The 17,945-nt window shown below is 36.6% G+C and overlaps 2 protein-coding genes across 4 annotated transcripts; both read right to left on the minus strand.

The window, feature by feature from the left end:
* Positions 1 to 1,056: 1,056 nt before the first annotated feature.
* LOC117618824 lies at positions 1,057 to 9,372 on the minus strand. 2 transcript variants are annotated; one of them, XR_004584492.1, is made up of 14 exons: positions 9,087 to 9,372; positions 8,566 to 8,923; positions 7,165 to 7,342; positions 7,030 to 7,079; positions 6,583 to 6,675; positions 6,417 to 6,505; positions 5,724 to 5,802; positions 5,292 to 5,374; positions 4,809 to 4,887; positions 3,951 to 4,692; positions 2,890 to 2,970; positions 2,135 to 2,765; positions 1,296 to 1,661; positions 1,057 to 1,177 (listed from the first exon to the last, which is right to left on the minus strand). XR_004584492.1 is itself a non-coding variant. In XM_034348560.1 (13 exons), exons 1-13 carry the CDS (start codon positions 9,116 to 9,118, stop codon positions 1,520 to 1,522), a joined length of 2,637 nt encoding a protein of 878 aa, XP_034204451.1. In that variant the 5' UTR covers positions 9,119 to 9,372; the 3' UTR covers positions 1,064 to 1,519. The 2 variants fall into 2 exon arrangements, 1 of the variants encoding a protein (XP_034204451.1); XM_034348560.1 differs by having other exon boundaries at positions 1,064 to 1,661.
* A 2,618-nt stretch (positions 9,373 to 11,990) lies between these two features.
* Positions 11,991 to 16,442, minus strand: LOC117619147 (cation/H(+) antiporter 28). Of its 2 annotated transcripts, none has more exons than XM_034349016.1 (4): positions 16,208 to 16,442; positions 14,168 to 15,169; positions 13,309 to 13,899; positions 11,991 to 12,824 (listed from the first exon to the last, which is right to left on the minus strand). In XM_034349016.1, exons 1-4 carry the CDS (start codon positions 16,397 to 16,399, stop codon positions 12,210 to 12,212), a joined length of 2,400 nt encoding a protein of 799 aa, XP_034204907.1. In that variant the 5' UTR covers positions 16,400 to 16,442; the 3' UTR covers positions 11,991 to 12,209. The 2 variants fall into 2 exon arrangements, with proteins under 2 accessions (XP_034204907.1, XP_034204908.1); XM_034349017.1 differs by lacking the exon at positions 16,208 to 16,442 and adding an exon at positions 15,555 to 15,664.
* Between the last annotated feature and the right edge of the window lie 1,503 nt (positions 16,443 to 17,945).

Consider the following 17,945-nt stretch of genomic DNA (forward strand, 5'->3'; position numbering starts at 1 on the left):
CATGAATTGTTTCGAACTTAACAAGAAATTACGACGAAGACACCTGCTGATTACATGTTTAATAATATTTCTTGCATATGCATGAGTGTGCAGCCGGCCGTATTGTATTTTTATAAGCTCTGGAGAGTTGTTGTTGTCTGTAATATAATTTAATGAACTTATAATAATATTTCCTGTTGTATAATGGTCAAGGGATGAAAATATTGAAACTGATTATTACGGAAATATCAACTTCCGGGAACTTTAGAAACCTAGAAACGAATTATAGTCCCCCCACTCCAAAACTGTATTCATATTGGAATGAAATTTTGACAAGTATTGATGAGTAGTTGTTTTGTTGGGGCGAGAAGGCTTAAATTTAGTAGATTTTCTTTACATTTGTTTTCCAAACCCAATATATATTTTAAATGATTAAATAAATTAGTGCAAAAACTTACCGCTCTACCTTGGGGATTCGAACTTAAGACCTCTGATCTGCAAGTCAATGCTCTTTTTCATTAGGCTAGACCCCATTGGCAATTAGATTAAACACTTAATTGTGCTTGTAAAAGTATAAAAATATAGGTATGAAGCCTTTATTCATCACTTTTACTCTCCACGTGCAGGATGCGTTGTCTGCTGAAGCTTGATTTTTGCTTATGCATTCTCTATTCTAGCTAGGGAGCTTCTCTTGGGAGCCTCTTTGAGATGCTCAAGTCCAATACTCCGTGTGGATGGAATGATCTAAAATGAGGGACTTGAATCTAAATTTTAGTTAACAACAATTCATGACAAACAACACCAAACCTTTTTTTTTGTCTGTGGCATTTTACGAAAGGGTGATATCATCAAGGGTTGTGAAAATGGCTTCATCTTTCTCTTCAACAATGCAAACTTGCTGCTGGAATTATTGAAAATCCGTCCGCCTTCATGCCACTTTGATTAAGTCCCAGGCATACTGCATGCCTCAATATTGTTTATTCATAAATTATTAATAAAATTAGTTTTTTTCCCAGTTATCAAAAATAGTTCTTTTATTTAATTTTTTATTTGCCTTTTCCGAGAGAAGATGAGAGATTACATATAGTAACATAACTTCAACATATTCAATTCCATTAATTTGTAAAGACTCGGATACAGCGTCTAGCCAGCCTGAATAAAAACAGCACCCAATAATTTCACGCTGTTCATTCCTATCCTGTTACAGCAAATTCTAAATTATCAATTCTGAGTACCCAAAAACAAAAAACTATCTATCTACATACATCCAGAGAATGAGGTAGCTGTCGAAAGAAAAGCTTTGCTTGCCTGCCTACCTTGGAACTACCCTAGTCGACCAGAGCAAATTCTTCAAGGAAGACTGAAAAGCCCCACATACAGCTCTCGAAAGAGTGAAGTGAAACGAATGAGCATAAATACCAGCCACCAGAAATGCTACAACATATGTTTTCAGGCCTTTGGAAACAGAGAATTTTCTCTCCATCTTAATGGAGAAGAAAGTCTCCAGATAAGATAAATCACACAAGAAATGGGACAGACTTCATGTTCTCGACCTCTTCTGCTTTTGAGATACAAAACGAACCCCTTGCTTCCCGAGTTCCAGAGATTTGACTTTGCCATCATCCTGAGTAACAGATAGCGTTGATGTGCCGTCGATTATGTCAGTAACCACTCCCTTGTGCCTGGATAAAACAGGTGGGAAAATATATAAATCAGCACAAAATGAATGCACCTAAACCCTTAATACATAAAGGATGCAGGAAAATGCTCCTACTAAAGTAACTTAGCACCATCGACAGCCACATATCCATGAGAAATAAGCATCTAACAGAGATATGAACGACATTCATCTTCATGAACAAATTGTTGACATCACAACTCCAAACACCTTTCATATGTTAGCTTATATTCTAAGCAACTTTTGGTTTCTTGCAAATACAAGGCAAGATATTGTAAAAAAATCATGACTAATCATCATCCTTCTAAGTGACCACATCCTCTTTCAAGAATAGAACAGCATATACAACAGCATCATGAATTCTACTTAAAATTTTAAAGAGTAAAACTTGCACACAATGGATCAAGCGACGCACTTTATCTAAGCAATCAATTTTGCCATATAAGAGATGCAATATATATAAACCATCAAACCCACCATGAATTGTCAGATAGCTGCTGAACTTCAACTCGCTTTCCAATTGCATCTCTGCCCAACTTTTTCAATATCCAATTAGCATCCATGATCTCATCCATTAGATTATCTTGAACTGATTGTGTCTTATCATCATTCTCACTAAATGACGTTTTCTCCATAAAAGGTGACGGTCTCTTTCTTTTTGACCGTTGGCCCTTAACGTAACTTTTTTCTTCCTCCTGGTAGGAAGAACTCTGATTTTCGAGATTAGGTTTCTTAAGCTTAAACTTCAATAAAGGTTTTGTATCCTTGGCCGGCGAATGTGAAACAGGTGTCTGACCAGGATCATCATTGCTTTCACTACGTATATTAGACCTGCTTTGTGATTGCTTGCGGGAGTATACCCTCTCATTTCTCATAGTCGGGACTTCACCTACAGGCACAACTGCAGTTGTGCCCCCTTCAATGCTTTTTCCGGACGAAACATATACCGGCTCTGGAGGAACGGCTTCGTATCCATCAACCTTATCTACTTTAGCAACTTTAGGGTTAGAATCAGAAGCTCCTGACCTAACTTTTCCCAACTTTATAAAATTTCCCTCTCTTCCAGCAACCTTTGAACCTTTCAAATGGCCAGAATAATCGCTTCTGTCTACACACAGAACATCATGAAAATTTCAGTTGCATAACGTGACAAAACATCAATTTTAACCAAATTACTAATCAATGGGAAGGATCAAACTTTCCAGTATAATAATGGATTGCACTCCTAGTACCTTTAGCATCACCGATATTAGCAGAACCATCATGTCTATCCACCATACGACTTGCCTTCTGCTGGCTCACATCTTCACTGCCTGCCCATGAATAGGAACTGAGGTCATATATGTGTGTGTATATATACAATACATATATAGAGAGACAGAGACAGAGACAGAGAGAGAGAGAGAGAGAGAGAGAGAGAGAGAGAGAGAGAGAGAGAGAGCAGAGTGTTAAAAACTTATAAAATAGCATGAAAGCTATGAGCCTAACACTAGGTATAAAGAGATACTATTTATCAATTTTTTCATGAACTTGTTTGTTCCTTCTTCTTCATTCTTGGAGAATTTTATATTTCTATTAGTTCATTTAAGTTTTTTGGCTATACCCACCATAAGCAGCTATCTTATCATCAGTTTTTGGCCCTCAAAATATAAGTGATGCTCTCTCTACTCTAAAAGTATTGCAGTTAATGGAAGAGAATAATGTTTGTTGGGACCTTCCAACAGCTCCACCAAAATCCCAGTGGACTTTCAAAGTACATCAAGGAAATGAGGGTTTACACCCCAAATTTCCACCATTTCATTGAGACATCGCCAAGATACCGGCAAGGTGGACAGGTATACCTTCCACCCCTTTCTCAGTGTGTGGGTATAAAAAACACAAACAACCCACTCGACCTTTTCGAACACTGAATGAGAGATAGTGAGGGTCCAACAGGGTGCAGATGAGATAACTTACTGACCAATAAATGCTAATTAAAAGTGACTTAGGGAACACTCATAGCTATTCCTCTCAAGCTCAAGCAACAGAGTTGCAAAACGCAGCAACGTTGCATATTCCTCAAACATTGTATCATAAATATAAGCCTACAATCACACATCATATTAAGCTATGTATGTCTGAAAAAAGTTAGTTGTATGTAAACCTACAATTTTCTGAAACTTTCTCAACACATTTATAAGTGAAAAACTTATTCATCCATTTCAATAAACTAAATTCTTTTTTTTTAAATCTTTCTGATGATAATGCTAAAAATAAGAATAGCAAAGTAGAACACATCACATAAATGACATACCATTCGAGGTCACCACATCTTGTTCTCTTTGACCAGTTGAAACATCAGACCTTGGAGACTTAGTTATATTTATCTTCCGTGCACCAAAATTTATAACTAACTTCTTCCCTTTCACAGGCTTTGACTTTCCAGCATGCTTTGCAGTATCCTCTCCGCTATCAAGACCATGAGACTTACCCTTGATACGAACGGCCTTGGAACTCCTATCTTCATCACTCACCATCACTTCATCAACAAACTTGTGCTTCAAAACACCTGGCTCGTTGACAGAACAAATCTCTTTGGTGTGGCCCATACTTCCAGTGACGGGTGAAAAATATACATCTGGTTCTGCATTTTTGTAGGACTGCATCTCATCATTCTTGTCATAGCCCAAGCTAGATCCAAATGACTGTGAATCATCATGTCCACCAAAACTCTGGTTCACTTCGGTTGTACCAATTAAGAAATCCTGCTGTTCCTTTTTCTTAGCAGACACTTTATTTAAAGATTTCTTTCCGCTGTCCTTGGTCTTTTTTGGTGACTTATCAACTAACCCTTTGACAGATAATTTTAATTGACGCCCAAGTTCATTCTTTAATATTTGAGGACCATTTTCTTCATCCTCAGAATAGGGTGAAATAGAAAATATTTCTTCTTGAGTTGGCAGCCCAGCGGCAGCCCTCAAACTATAAATTAAATCTTTATCAGCGGTGTCTTTTCTCCTCCAAAGCTCTTTCACAGCATCCTCATTATTCTTGACCTGGAAAAGAAATTCCAAAATAGGAAATAATCAAATTAGAAATCAAGACAACCATGAACTAATTAACTTAGAGCAAAAGGAAGGGAAGACACAGATTTCTATTTATCTTTGCAAACCTGGTAGCACTCCCCACGACACGTTGCACATTTGTACTGGAGATTTCCATCTAACTGATACTGCTGATATCTCTCGTCACTGAACAAATAAACAATCCCTTTCAGAAATAAGCACGTATTATTCACCAATTTTGAAGTCAAAAGATAGGGTTGCATTATTTATAATGAATCACTACACTGGAAGGGAGGCTTACTAGGAAAGTTCTGTATGCATGCAGGGAGGTTTATTAGATTGATTGGTCTGCTGGCCAGACCATAATGGCTAATTAAACACATTTGAGAGATTAAAGGAGTGACGGAATTACTCCTCCAAATGACAAGTTCTATTTGGGAAACGTTTCATTATATAAACGCTCACATTGGGACCCAAAGTTAAATGGTAAAAACCACCCTCTTTGATTAAAAAAATTATTCTTTGGGACCAGGAAATGTAAAGGCAGGATAATTCAGCAGAAATATTATGGATCTATAAAAGTAATGAACCTGATTCCATCACATTGGCAATGCACCCAGCGCTGGCAAATATCACAGCAAACCATCGGTGTTGATTCTGAATCTCTATAAACCTACAAAATAGGATAAACAGAAATGTCAAGAATTTTCTCTCTCCCCACCTCCTCCCTTATTTGTGTGTGCATGTCAGACAACTATATTTTTTTTTTATAAGAACATGTCTGATGACTATATACTATATGCATATCAGGATTATTTTTACAGAGAGAGAGAGAGAGAGAGAGCAAACAGTATAACATATTGAATTAAACATCAAATATAATCCACCATTTGAAATTACATTGGTATATGCCATTATGGTTCCCTATTAATAAAAAATGAAACGGATCACTCATATGTAATGAAAATAGTGCAAGTTAATTTTTTTTTAAAAATATATGTCCTTAATAAATTAATCAATACCTTCAAGCAAACAGGACAATAATTCCCCTTTGCAAATAATCTTCCACACGCGTCACAGCAAGTATATCCCAGAAACCACCTGTCAATTTAACAAGCAAATAGTGAGTCCACCAATTCAAGCTAAATTAAATTACAAGGTTGTAAAAAAATTGACTTTCTATACAATAAGAAAAGAATTGAGGAAAAGGAAATATATCCTAACGGAAGTTTACTTGCTGGCTTTGAATTTGAATGACCAATTTAGGGAAAATACTTAAATGGGGAAGGAAAACATTGAAGTACACAAACATACAAAAAAGGAAAAACAAATTAGATCACTTAAAAGTGCAATCAAAGCATCTTACCCAACCAAAACTCATTGCAAAAGACACACTTAAATTTAAATTTAAGTGGATTTCATTGAGGCATTAAAACTACACCAAAAGAAAAACACCATAATACAAAAATGAGGTGTAAGTGTCAAACTCTATACACAAGCATAAAAGGGTTTAAAGAGATGGTATCCCACAAATGGGCATGGTGCCGGCAGTCCTGATTATCAGAAGAACAATCTAAGTTATAGAAGGGTGCTCAACCAAAAGAATTACGATAATACAAAGGTTCACAAACCACGGTAGAAAAATAGCAATCATCATCTTAACATGTCCCTAGACAGAAGATAAACTCACAGTGTAAAACATTAAGAACTAATACCTTACACTTAAGCCATTTCCTGGGACTTTTGACCCACAGCTGTGACACTGTGTATGTTTTGGGCACACATAAGGTCCAGGAGAAACATTCTGCATCATGAATCAATAAATATAAGCATATTTCCTAGCCAATATATAAACTCAGGAATAAGCAGTGAACACCCCACCTTGTGTGAGGGATGCTGGCAGTAACAATGGTAAGCACCATCACACCTCTTGCAGAACATAAGCTTGTTTGGATCTCCTGTTCTTCGGCATACCTGAAGAAACAAGAGTTGTACATGTGTAAGATTATACTACACGGATAAAAAGCAAAACTAAGCATGCTAATGTTCACTTTACTGCTAAAAATGTGATGACTCTATTGTAGGAACACCATATCAGCATAAGATGTTGTAAAGATTAGTGTTTGTATTAAATGATAAGGGCATGAATCTAACTTTCATATTCTTAATTCTATTTCACATACAAATACAACTACTTTGACCACCATAGCTCACATAACAGAAGAATACCAAAAATACATGATTGGTGGCATTGAAGAATGGAAACATAAAAATTTTGTAGAGCAAGAAAAACAGAGCATTGGATGAATACTGCAAGTCACACATTACCTCACAAATTCGGCACAAGGGGCACGTCCATGAACTCCAGTGAAATAGATCTACAAAGAAGTCCCATCAAATTTATTACCTGAAATTTGTAGCCTCATTAAAAATAAAAAATGAAAATTGGAACAGTAGTCTCACCTCTGTGTTGAGACCAGACTTTTATGCAGTTCCTGTGGTACTTCTTGCCACAGGTTTTGCATGGAAGCATCCTTCTTGCTCTCTCACTTCCTTCGTTTTCACCACAAAAACATATCCGGCACATAACATTGACATTGGACTGAGCCTGTTCTTCTCGCACAATGCCTCTTGAGGTATCCTGTTAAAAGCAAAAAGAATCCAGTATTTCCAATGTAACAAATACAGAAAGAACATATACCAGGGCACAAAGAACAGTAAGATATCAACGCCCCAAAAAAAAAAATTTGATCCTCAAAAGGATTTGACATTAAGCAAAACTGCAAAATTCATAGTGGCAGCACGTGTCCCAAGAAAAGCAAACACAAAGGCTCCCGACCTCGATTGGCAGTCAAATTCTTTTGACAGGGTTCTGCTTCTGCAGCAACATGCTATAGGGTGGGGGTCCAGCTTATGGGATCAAATCAATACACTCTAAGAAGAAATATTTGAAATCAATCTCATTGATATCGTTGATTTCATAAGTATCATACCAAATCCCATCAATCAAATTGCTTTTTTGAGTAGATACACTAGGAAAGGCAGGTAATGGGAGCTATATTCTGTTCAACATATCATGATGGATTTTCAACTCCTGTCCTTACAAGGTACGCTGTATCCAGTCATTCATAAGCAGAAAGTCTTCTTACGACTCATTAGGGAAATTTATGCCAGAAGAAGGTAAACTCTTTTTGCGCACTATCATAGAAAAGCTACTTAACAGCTTTTTTTTTTCAGCTAAAAGTGCTGCAACCACTTTGGATGACCCTAAAATGATCCGCTCTATTGTACAGTGTTTGCTTTCTCTCTCTTAATTTCTTTTACGACCAGTCCTAGTGTTCTTCAAACATTAAATGCCTTGTATAAGACCTTAAAAATCCACCTTCTGTCTTCTAACAAATTTTTTTCCAAAGTACAAAAGATATCAATGTCTTCATTCCAATTCAATTGAACTTAAAAGATAGACCCAGTGTACATTAATTAAAAGATATTCAAAGCTTCCTTATAAATAAAAATCCAAAATGAGATGCATTTCTTTAACAAATATAGACAAACATATGATATGCCCTAATGAATGGAAGCCAAATTCATGGAAACTCCCAATTATTAAATATCCGAAATCATTCCACCACATGGCAAAATGAAAATAAACACGAAAGCAACCGGGGAAAAGTTACTTTGTTGCAGCATTAGCCAAAAACTTGTCAGCATTCAGTATTCTTTTACAATCAACACTACCGATAACATGGATTCAGATACAAAATAAATACCAAGATTATCCTATAATTTAGCTCCAAAACACTTGCACTTCAAAAAAAAAAAAATTTTGCAATAATCACGAGCAGTAAATTTCAAGAACCTCACCGACAAATAACCGGACTCGAATCGCCGAACGAAGTCCTCCGCGGCGACCATATCCGCGGCAGCCTTGCGCTGGAGCGCGGCCCTCTTGGCCTGCGCGGAGGCCGCGGCAGCCGATTCATCATCAACAACAACGGCAACATCACCGACGATCGATGGGAGAACCGGCTGAGGTGGAGGAGGCGGCGGCGCAACTCTCGGAACGGCGACCTGGACGGTTTTGCCTTCGTCGCGAGCCCTAATTCCGGTGGGATCGATGAGAAAGTCATGGACTCGAAGCACGTCTTGGAGGAACAAGGTCTTGGCATTGTCGGTGGCGAGAGTGCGAGGAAACCCTAGCGGACAGTCGCAGATTCGGCGGCTTCGATGGGACAAAGAAAAAACCAAAACAAACAGAGACAGAGAGAAAACAATGAGAAGTTTGAAGAAGAAATAAGCGAGAAAGATAGAAACGAGAAGAGAGGAAGAAGAAAAAGAAAGAAATAGAGGTTTTAGAGAGAGAAGAGAATAGATAGAGAGGGTACCATGTAATTGGGCAAGCGACGTGAAATGCCATATTGCGAGAGAAGATTTAGATTTGAAAAAAATTGGGTTTAGGGATCGCCCTCCCTCCCTCCCAAAATTTTTACTTGGAAAATAAAAGCCAAATTAAAAACCAAAATAAAAATAAATAAAAATAAAAGCTTCAATTACAATTAGGTGTGATGAGTGGGGTGACTGTGCGATAATTCGCTGACGATGATTGTTGTGAGGCGAGCCAGCGAGCGAGCGAGAGAAAGAGAACGGGAAAGAAAGAGGGCTTTTTCTTCTGCGGCCTTGTTTGTTAGAGTTTATTTATTCGGTTTGGGTTTATATGGTAATTGGGCGAGGGCCTCGTACGTGTCAAATGCCTTTGGGCTTTATGTGGCGCTGTTCCGAGAAGAGAACAATGAATAAGTCCTTTTTTTTTTCCTTTTTTTTTTATATACCAAAAAATAAAGTTTTTTTTTTCTTTTCAATGAAAATGGTAATCATGAAATAATCTACTACTACTTCAATGTTTGATATGTACAGTACATGCTGCATTGGGATGGAGGATTTTGAAAGAACGAATTTGAAGATTTGACAAAAATGCTAAATCTGCTAGAAATAAAATTAATTTAAAAAAAAATACTAGAAAACATTAGATTCAGTGTATTTGAAATAACTAAATGCAATATATTTGGAATTGGTTTTAAATGGTTATATGGAATGAGTCATTTGAAATTCATTTCCCTCTCATTCGAATCCTGGTATACATATGGATTGTATAATCTCATGATTTAACCATATAATATCATCTAAATCCATAGATTTGGAATCACTTTATCCAAATGTGGAAATCAAACTTTGTTCTATTTTCCAATAAATATTCACGAAATATTTAAAATAATTTGTACTTCCTATTTAGAAATGAATTTTAATTTAAAGAAGAAGAATTTTGTCATAGAAGGTTCTAATGGCATACTTGGAATGGGTATTAGAATTCTTTCGATTTCTTATTCTCATGCATTTACTAACACATCATGAATATAAATAAATAAATTATGTAGATTCTACAGCATAATCCATAATCCAAAACCTAAAAAGCCATGAATTAGGTTGGTAGTTGATCTCATATATATCCATTTCTTCTATCTCATAAATTCTAACTTCCACAATTCATTACTTTTCCCATCACAAGTAAACATGCTATTAGAGGAATGACAAAACCCAAGGTGGCTCATTGGATTTCATGGATACCACATTCCATGTAAAGGTAGTACATTTCCAAGACTCTGCATCCTAAATATGAGAAACTGAATCTCACCCATTCCACTTTCATGCCAACAAAATAAGTGTGGGAGTGTATTCAACTGGGAACTCTAATGGATTTTAAAGGATTTTAAAAGTCCATGGGTATTTGATCAGGATATCAAAGGAGTCATAAAAGTCTAGAAATATTCAATCATGACTTAAAATTCCACAAAAGTCTAGGTGTATTAAAAAAAATTGAGTTTGAAGGAAATACAAAAAAATTGTGGATTTTGATGGATTTTAAAGTGGAGTTGATGTCAGACCAAAAATGACTATTCCTTTGAAATATGTATGTATGACAGTGAGCATTATATATGGTTACGAGCACTGGCGGATCCACACTAGTGCAGGGAGGTGCAGCTACACCTCCCCTCGCCAGAAACTTCCTTGGGGATGTCAGAATTTGCCCCTTTGCTAGTGCCCACGAATTGTTCGACTAAATGCCTCAAAGATGTTATTTTGTTTGTTATTGTGTGAGACCCTGAATATTTACCTTAGATTGTTGGTCTCAATCTCACGAGCATGTAGGAGAAAACGGTTCATCAATCGGAGCTTCACAACCAAAGTTATGAATTTTCGAAATTTTTCTAGAACTAAAGTTGAGTTGCAGAGGCTCTTCAAGGAAGAAGACTGACTCTGCACGCTTCTCACTTTTGATTCTTTTTTAAATGGTTCAATAGCAAGCTGACACATGTCCATTTCTAATTGGCCTAACTTAAAAAAATTCATTAAAAACTCATCTGAGTGCCAAAAAATTCACTGAAAATTACCCCAAACTTTTAATCACGTGACCTCCAAATCACATGTGCTTTTAGTTAGATTAATTAGTATTGATTTTTGTTAGATTAATTATGTAATTGACATGAATTTTGTTCATATTTGATATGAATTTTGGTAAACTAATTGTGTCATTGGCATGAATTTTGTTCATATTAATTGATATTCCATACACACTATAATCAATTAGTAATACACATAGAACTCTTATTTGTTTGAATTATGAATGACATTAGTATTGTTTAAATTCTAAGGGTATTCGGTTGTCTAAATTAATTTTTGAATTTTTAGCCTTTTTTTTAACACATTACAAGGATATTAAACTTGAACCTTGGACCTTGGACCTTGCTTGAGTTCTTTGTGAATTTTTAGTCTTTTAAAAATTGCACCTCCTCTGAAAAATTCATGGATCCGCCACTGGTTACGAGGGAAAAAAACTTATATACCTCGGAGTAATGGGATATATTTTCACGTGACGAGTGTTGTATAAACAGTTGTCCCCTCATTCCGTTCAAGGTAAGTTTGGCAGCATGCGTGTTGAGAAATAGTCCCACATTGCTTGGGCTAAGTGTCTATTAAACCTATTGGTTCTCTCTCTACCCAAATATTAGTTTCAGTATGTGGACTAAATGATATTTTGCCTTGCACCTGATGAGACCTGAAATATGATATCATGCTTGCTGACTGGAAGTTTTCAACTATAGCTCACAACATAATATTTCAAAAGCAGTATGCTTTCAAGCATATGAGCACCTTTTGGGGCCATTGAAGTCACTTCTTACTTTTGATGTCTAAATAACTTAATTGTAGAAAATAAGCAACTTGTTGTAGCACTCTCCCAGACAGAAATGAGTTTCTATCCATAGTCAACCATTCCTTTGTTGATTTACAGTTTACACTACCTCTGTAATTTCTAACCTCTTTTTCCTGCCATTTTCTTTTCTTTTTCAAATGGCTCCTAAATTTCTACAAACTATGATTTTCACAGACCATTTGGTTCCTTGCTACAATTGGTATCTAAAACTCTAAGCTATCTTTTGCTATGTTTGATACATTTACATGATAGAAAAGTCATCATCAAGCCCATCTAATTGTCCTTTTAGACTGTTTTCTTGGATGATCAAAACTGAAGTTATGGCTGAGAAATCAGAACCTGATAGAACATCCCCAATTGGACCCAACTCTGGACATTGCTGCCAGTCATTCATCCCAAACGTCAAAACCGAATTCACTCTTTCCCCTCTTCCCACTATAATGAGTGAGTACTGCCCATCCAATGCCCTCAAGGTAGTATAGGTTTCAGCAGAATTGGCAAGATGCTTCTCCATGTAAGCAACTTGCCCACATGACACATGTCTCTCATAGAAGCTAGCAAAGCACTCATCATCAAGCTTCATTTCCTCTTCTTTCTCAGAAGAGCTGACTGTGTAATTCCCAGGTCTAGTTGCTGCCTCTGAGCTAGCATCAACCAAGAATCTTATGACTGTGAGTTTTACACCCGAATGTCGTGCTACGCGACCAGCATAGGCAAGTGCTTCTCTATCGTCTTTACCACCAATAAAGATGACTGCCACACTGACAGAATGATCATAAGTTCTTCGTAGTTTTTCAATCAATCCAAGACCTCTGTCTACAAGAATTCCCACAGAGCACGGAGCATTCTTGAGGACCTGTTAATACCATAATTATCATTAACTGATATATGGAAAGTATGCCATAGCAGATATGTCTGTAGAAATGTGAATGAACTTGGAAATATAAGCAGATATCTAAGACATCACCTCCTTTATATTCATAGTCAATATGTAATATAAGCATATCTGAGACTTAACTTTGTAACTAAAAGGTTGGAAATATGAGACTTAACTTTTACATGCTTATCTCTGTGACTAATTCTTCAAGACATAAACCAAAATCCCTAATGTAAATTAGAGATTACATCAGTGATAGTATCATACATGTCTAAATATATACTTCCAAGTGCAAAGTTTAAATCTATAATTGTTCCAAACATATGATCATGTTGCTATAAGTATTTAACTATTTCGTTGATACATTTTGGTATGCCTGACCAATTATTGGAAAGAATTTTGTTAATTCTCGATATAATATGTAGCTGATTGAAAGATAATTCAGTTTTCTGATATACATTACCTTACGATTCACATATCTGAAACCAGAATGACCGTTATCCAAGGTTCCATCTTCGCGTTGGACCTTGTGAAATGGCAATATGATGAGGGCTACCATTGAGTCCTCTGCCAAAATGCAAATATCCTGGGGCAAGCCATTGAAAGTCGAGAGTGCCAGCAATCGTCTGAGTGTGATACCTTCTCCGCTCTCCCCTACATAGGCTTGAACTGCAGTTGTGACTTGATCTCTCATTTCTTTTACTCCTGCGTGAGTCACAGTCATGGTGTCCACTCCTTCTTCTTTGACCAGTGTGGCTGCGATTTCGTCTGTGAGTTCTATCATGTCGGTTACATATACCAAAATACCAGGGTCAGCTGTCCCTCTAGATATCTCAATGAAGTTAATGGTAGTACACACATTTTGAGGCCCATTAAGGCATAGTAATATGCGGAGTTCACTTGAAGGGTCAAGCAACTGAAGCGACATTCGATGAGTAGGTACCCGTTTCCTTGCACGCTTGATGATTTGAGCCACGACTGATGGGGCGTGCACAACAGTGAAAAAGATAGCTATCACCATCACAGTGCTGGTTGAAGTAGACGTTTTCCCAGCCTGCATGTGATCAGAAGGGCAAAAAGCAAGAAGATCAGGATGGTTCAGACAGTGAAGCTGGTCCCAATAGGCATGAAAATGGTTGTTGATGTATAGTTATAAGTTATATATCTACTATAATTTTCTGTCACAAGCTTCAGTTATGTTTAAACCGTGCCATTAATAAGTAAAAAATGCATATGAGGAAGTTAGTATCACAACACATGAAAATTGGGGAAGGAAAAAAGAAAGCACATGAGGGAACAAAAAATAGAGGTCAGAGACTAACTGTTTTTGCAGCAATGGCTAAGTATATGTGAAAATGGCCTTTGGTAGTGAGAAGAAGCCCAAGTGCAACAGATTCCGGCCAGTTAAACCCCAACAGCTTTCCAGAGATGACTGTTCCAGTAACTTTTCCAATTGTTGCTATAGCAAAAACTACAAATAACCTTCCCCATGTCCCGAATTGGCCAGGTCGAAAATCCTTGAATACAGCTTCGTACCCCATCCAAAAGAAAAAAATGGGATAGAAAATGGTAGTTAACAAGTAATTGATCTTGCCTACTACCCATTTTGAGACTCTTCCCTCCCTTGGTAAAAAGGTTCCTGCCATAAATGCACTCAAAACAGGACTGTATCCATAAATTGGTGAGCAGGAAATAACCAAGGCCATGAAAGCAAGAGCAAGCACTAGGTGTGAACCTTTTATGGGTTTGCCTTCCGGGTTTTCATTGTTGACCCAGTTCATGAAGAATGGTGAAACATATGCTGCAAAAAGTGTCTGGATTACTAATGCAGAACCCATTTCAATGGATCTCCGAACGCGCTTTGAAGTCTCTACAACTTTATTGCCAGATTCAATAGGGCAAAAGACATAGCCAATGGAGAGGAGAAGAGTGGTTACAAAATCAGCATGCATTCCTGCAGCAATGACCAGCTGGCCTATGTCTGACTTTCCTATTTTGAGACTTGTTATCAGACGTGTCAGTACCGGAGAGGCTGTGCTAGAGAGGACCGTGGAGAGGGAGAGAGTGAGGTCGACCTTGAAACCTTCTGTAAAATGCATAAATGGGGTTATGGCACAGGCTAGGATGAATGTGGAGAGCATACCACCATAGGCCACCTTAGCATCCTTGGTTGGTTCTTTAAAGAGTATATACGGATTCATTTCTATGCCTAACACAAACATATAGCAGATCATGCCAAAATCAACTATGAAATTCAATGTTTTACTCGCTGAATCTGTTACTTGATTGCGTATGAACCCTATGTTTCCAATGAGCAGTCCTATCTGCATACCATAAGAGATAAGAATTTAATCACAATAGTAGGCAGTGAGTAGCATCATAAAGAAAACAGCACCCATAATAGCATAGTTCTTATCAAGAATGACCAACAAAAATGGCACTTTTTTGTCATAAAGATGAAAGGTGCGGTAGGAACAGGCTTTAAATTTTTTATATACGAAACTGCTACTCTTTTAATGCAGAATTTACACTACAAATAAGTAAAGGGCATAAGTCCTATCCACAGGACATAAAAATTATGAAATAGGCCTCATTAGAATAAGGAAGTCTTTATCTGATCAAATTTACTACTAGTCTGGATGCTGAAGAAAAAGACTCATAAGAAGGCTTATTGAAGGGCTTTCTTTTGAATTCATCAGAACTTCATACAAGATGTCTTCTCTCTGCTTATGGTCTCTAGACCAAATAACTTGTCCTCCTGCTAGGAAGAGCTACAACTGATGTCGTCAAGAGTCGAAATCGATAGCATAGAATGTAAGGGACCAAAGTTCTAACTGAAAAAGACCAATTAAATTCTGCTGGTTGCTTCAGGGTTTGTTTGTTTTTTTTTTTTTTTCTTTCCGTTGTCATGACTTGTTCACTACATTTACAACCAAGTAGACTGATATGACAAGAACAATCTTCATCACCCTGTTAAGGACGATCTAAATTAGAGTCCCAATGACTGATATGAAAGGTAAATATTAAAACAAAAGAATGCCCCTATAAAGGCATGACCATATGATCACACATATCATCATAGCCAGCCAGCTATACGCTCCCATAATGTCATTCTGCACTCCAAAATTAATTATAATAAAATACTCTCAAAACGAGTGCAGAATGACAAACTCGGAGTGAGAATAACATTTCCCGCTCATATGTATTGCCAATCATTCATAACAAGCTATACGTGCCAATGGTTGGGGATGGTTTCAATTCATCAGTAATTTCATTGGCAACCTCTCAAAATGAACCCAAAAAAAATTGGAAAATAAAAAAGAGAGTTTAATACAAGTCTTGAGAGAGAGAGAGAGGCTTACAACGGTGTCAGAGGTAATGCGAGGCTGAGAATATGGCTTTAACAGGAAGTGCGATACATTGCACAGAGCATACATTAAGAAGAAACCAAAAGCATACTTGGCTACTTTTCCAAAAAGCTCTTTCAACTTTAGTGTGCATGGTCCAACAATTGAAATTTTCTGGAAACTACGGATTTTTTTCTTGCTGCCCATGTTTTTTTGTTCTCTTGCTTTTTCTCAATCTTTGTCCTGAGCTTTCTTCTTTTGCGTTTTTGTTTGCAAAAGATTTTTCTTTTTTCGTCTGAAAGTTTGCAAATGATCATCAATGCCACCATTTCTCTCTCTACCTTGGCTTTTCGCAGGATGAGTTTGTGGTTCTGATTAAAAGGCTTTGTTTGTGGAGAAATTAAAGGAGAGCGGCTAGGAGAGAGAGCCATTTACAATGGTAGAAATTATACAACTTCTAAATAAAATGCAAACAAATGGGAAATTTTGAATCAAAATACTACTTTCTATGTTAATAAATCCACATATAAATTTGATTAGTTAAGAAACTAATGGATTTTTTACCCAAAAAAAAAAAAAAAAACACTGGATTTCAAGAAATAAAGTTTGTTGATATTCCTACGGATTTAATTGTCATGTGTATATATGTAACAATTTCTTTCTTGCAAATCTTAATACAAGAAAGAAAGAATGTGCTAGCAAATCCTGTTGGTAAGGTGACTTATATAACTCTAGTGATAAGAAAATATTTTATCACAAATCACAACCAGAATTTGACTCTCACTCCTCTCTTCTCAAAGTTTAGATTTCATTTGAAAAATAAAAGAAGAAAAAGTATATTGTCTTCATATTAGAGCATCTCCCACCGATATGTAAAATTGCCACATGGACATAAAATGACAAAATTTGAAGGTTAAAGTTGCTCCAACCAAGTAGTCAAATCTTGCATGGGGTTGAAGGCTAGAAGAGATATGTCAAAAATAACATATCAAAAAGCTTGATGTCAAATATTATTTTAATATTTTTTTAGTCATGGATCCCACTATCATTTACTTTTTTTTAAAACTTTATGCATCATATGGCTCCATTTGCTTTTAACAATATAATAAAATAATATGATATTTGGCATTTCGGGTGGAGTTAAATATTTTCTGATGTGTCAAATTGCCACATAAGCCATCAAATTCAAATTTAATATTTTACAATTGATATCTCCCTTGAAGATGCTCTTAGGCCATCTCCAACCCATGAGGCCAAACCCAAAATATCCTAAATTATAGCCCAAAATTTCTCCCAACCTAAGAAAATGAAGGGGCCAAAATTGGGGAAAATCCAAACTTGGGGCCAAATAGCAGTCCAGGTGTTGCCTGGACCCAAAAAAAATTTAGTGGAGCCCACTTGCTGCTGTTGCAGCCCATGTGCAAGAAATCATATTGGGGCCCATGCTACAGTCCTTGTCTACAGTTAATCCTGAAAACAACTCAGAGGACATTATCCAAGCCCCCACAATGGTGGTTATTAGTTTATTCCTATGGGATTTCATGTATGGTGAATTTGAAGTATTGTGTGTTTTCTTTTGGAATAAAATTATATTTGTGGAATCTCAATTTATTTAGGTCAAAAAATTAAATTGTGAAGTTATTTAAAAAGATTGAATGAAGAAAAATTATCCATTAAAATAAAATAGACTTAAACAATTTAATAAAGTTGTAGACTTAAAATTTGAGTCCGGAGGGTTGGGAGGAAAACGATT

This window comes from Prunus dulcis, chromosome 2 (assembly GCF_902201215.1).
Source record: "Prunus dulcis chromosome 2, ALMONDv2, whole genome shotgun sequence".
NCBI lineage: Eukaryota > Viridiplantae > Streptophyta > Magnoliopsida > Rosales > Rosaceae > Prunus > Prunus dulcis.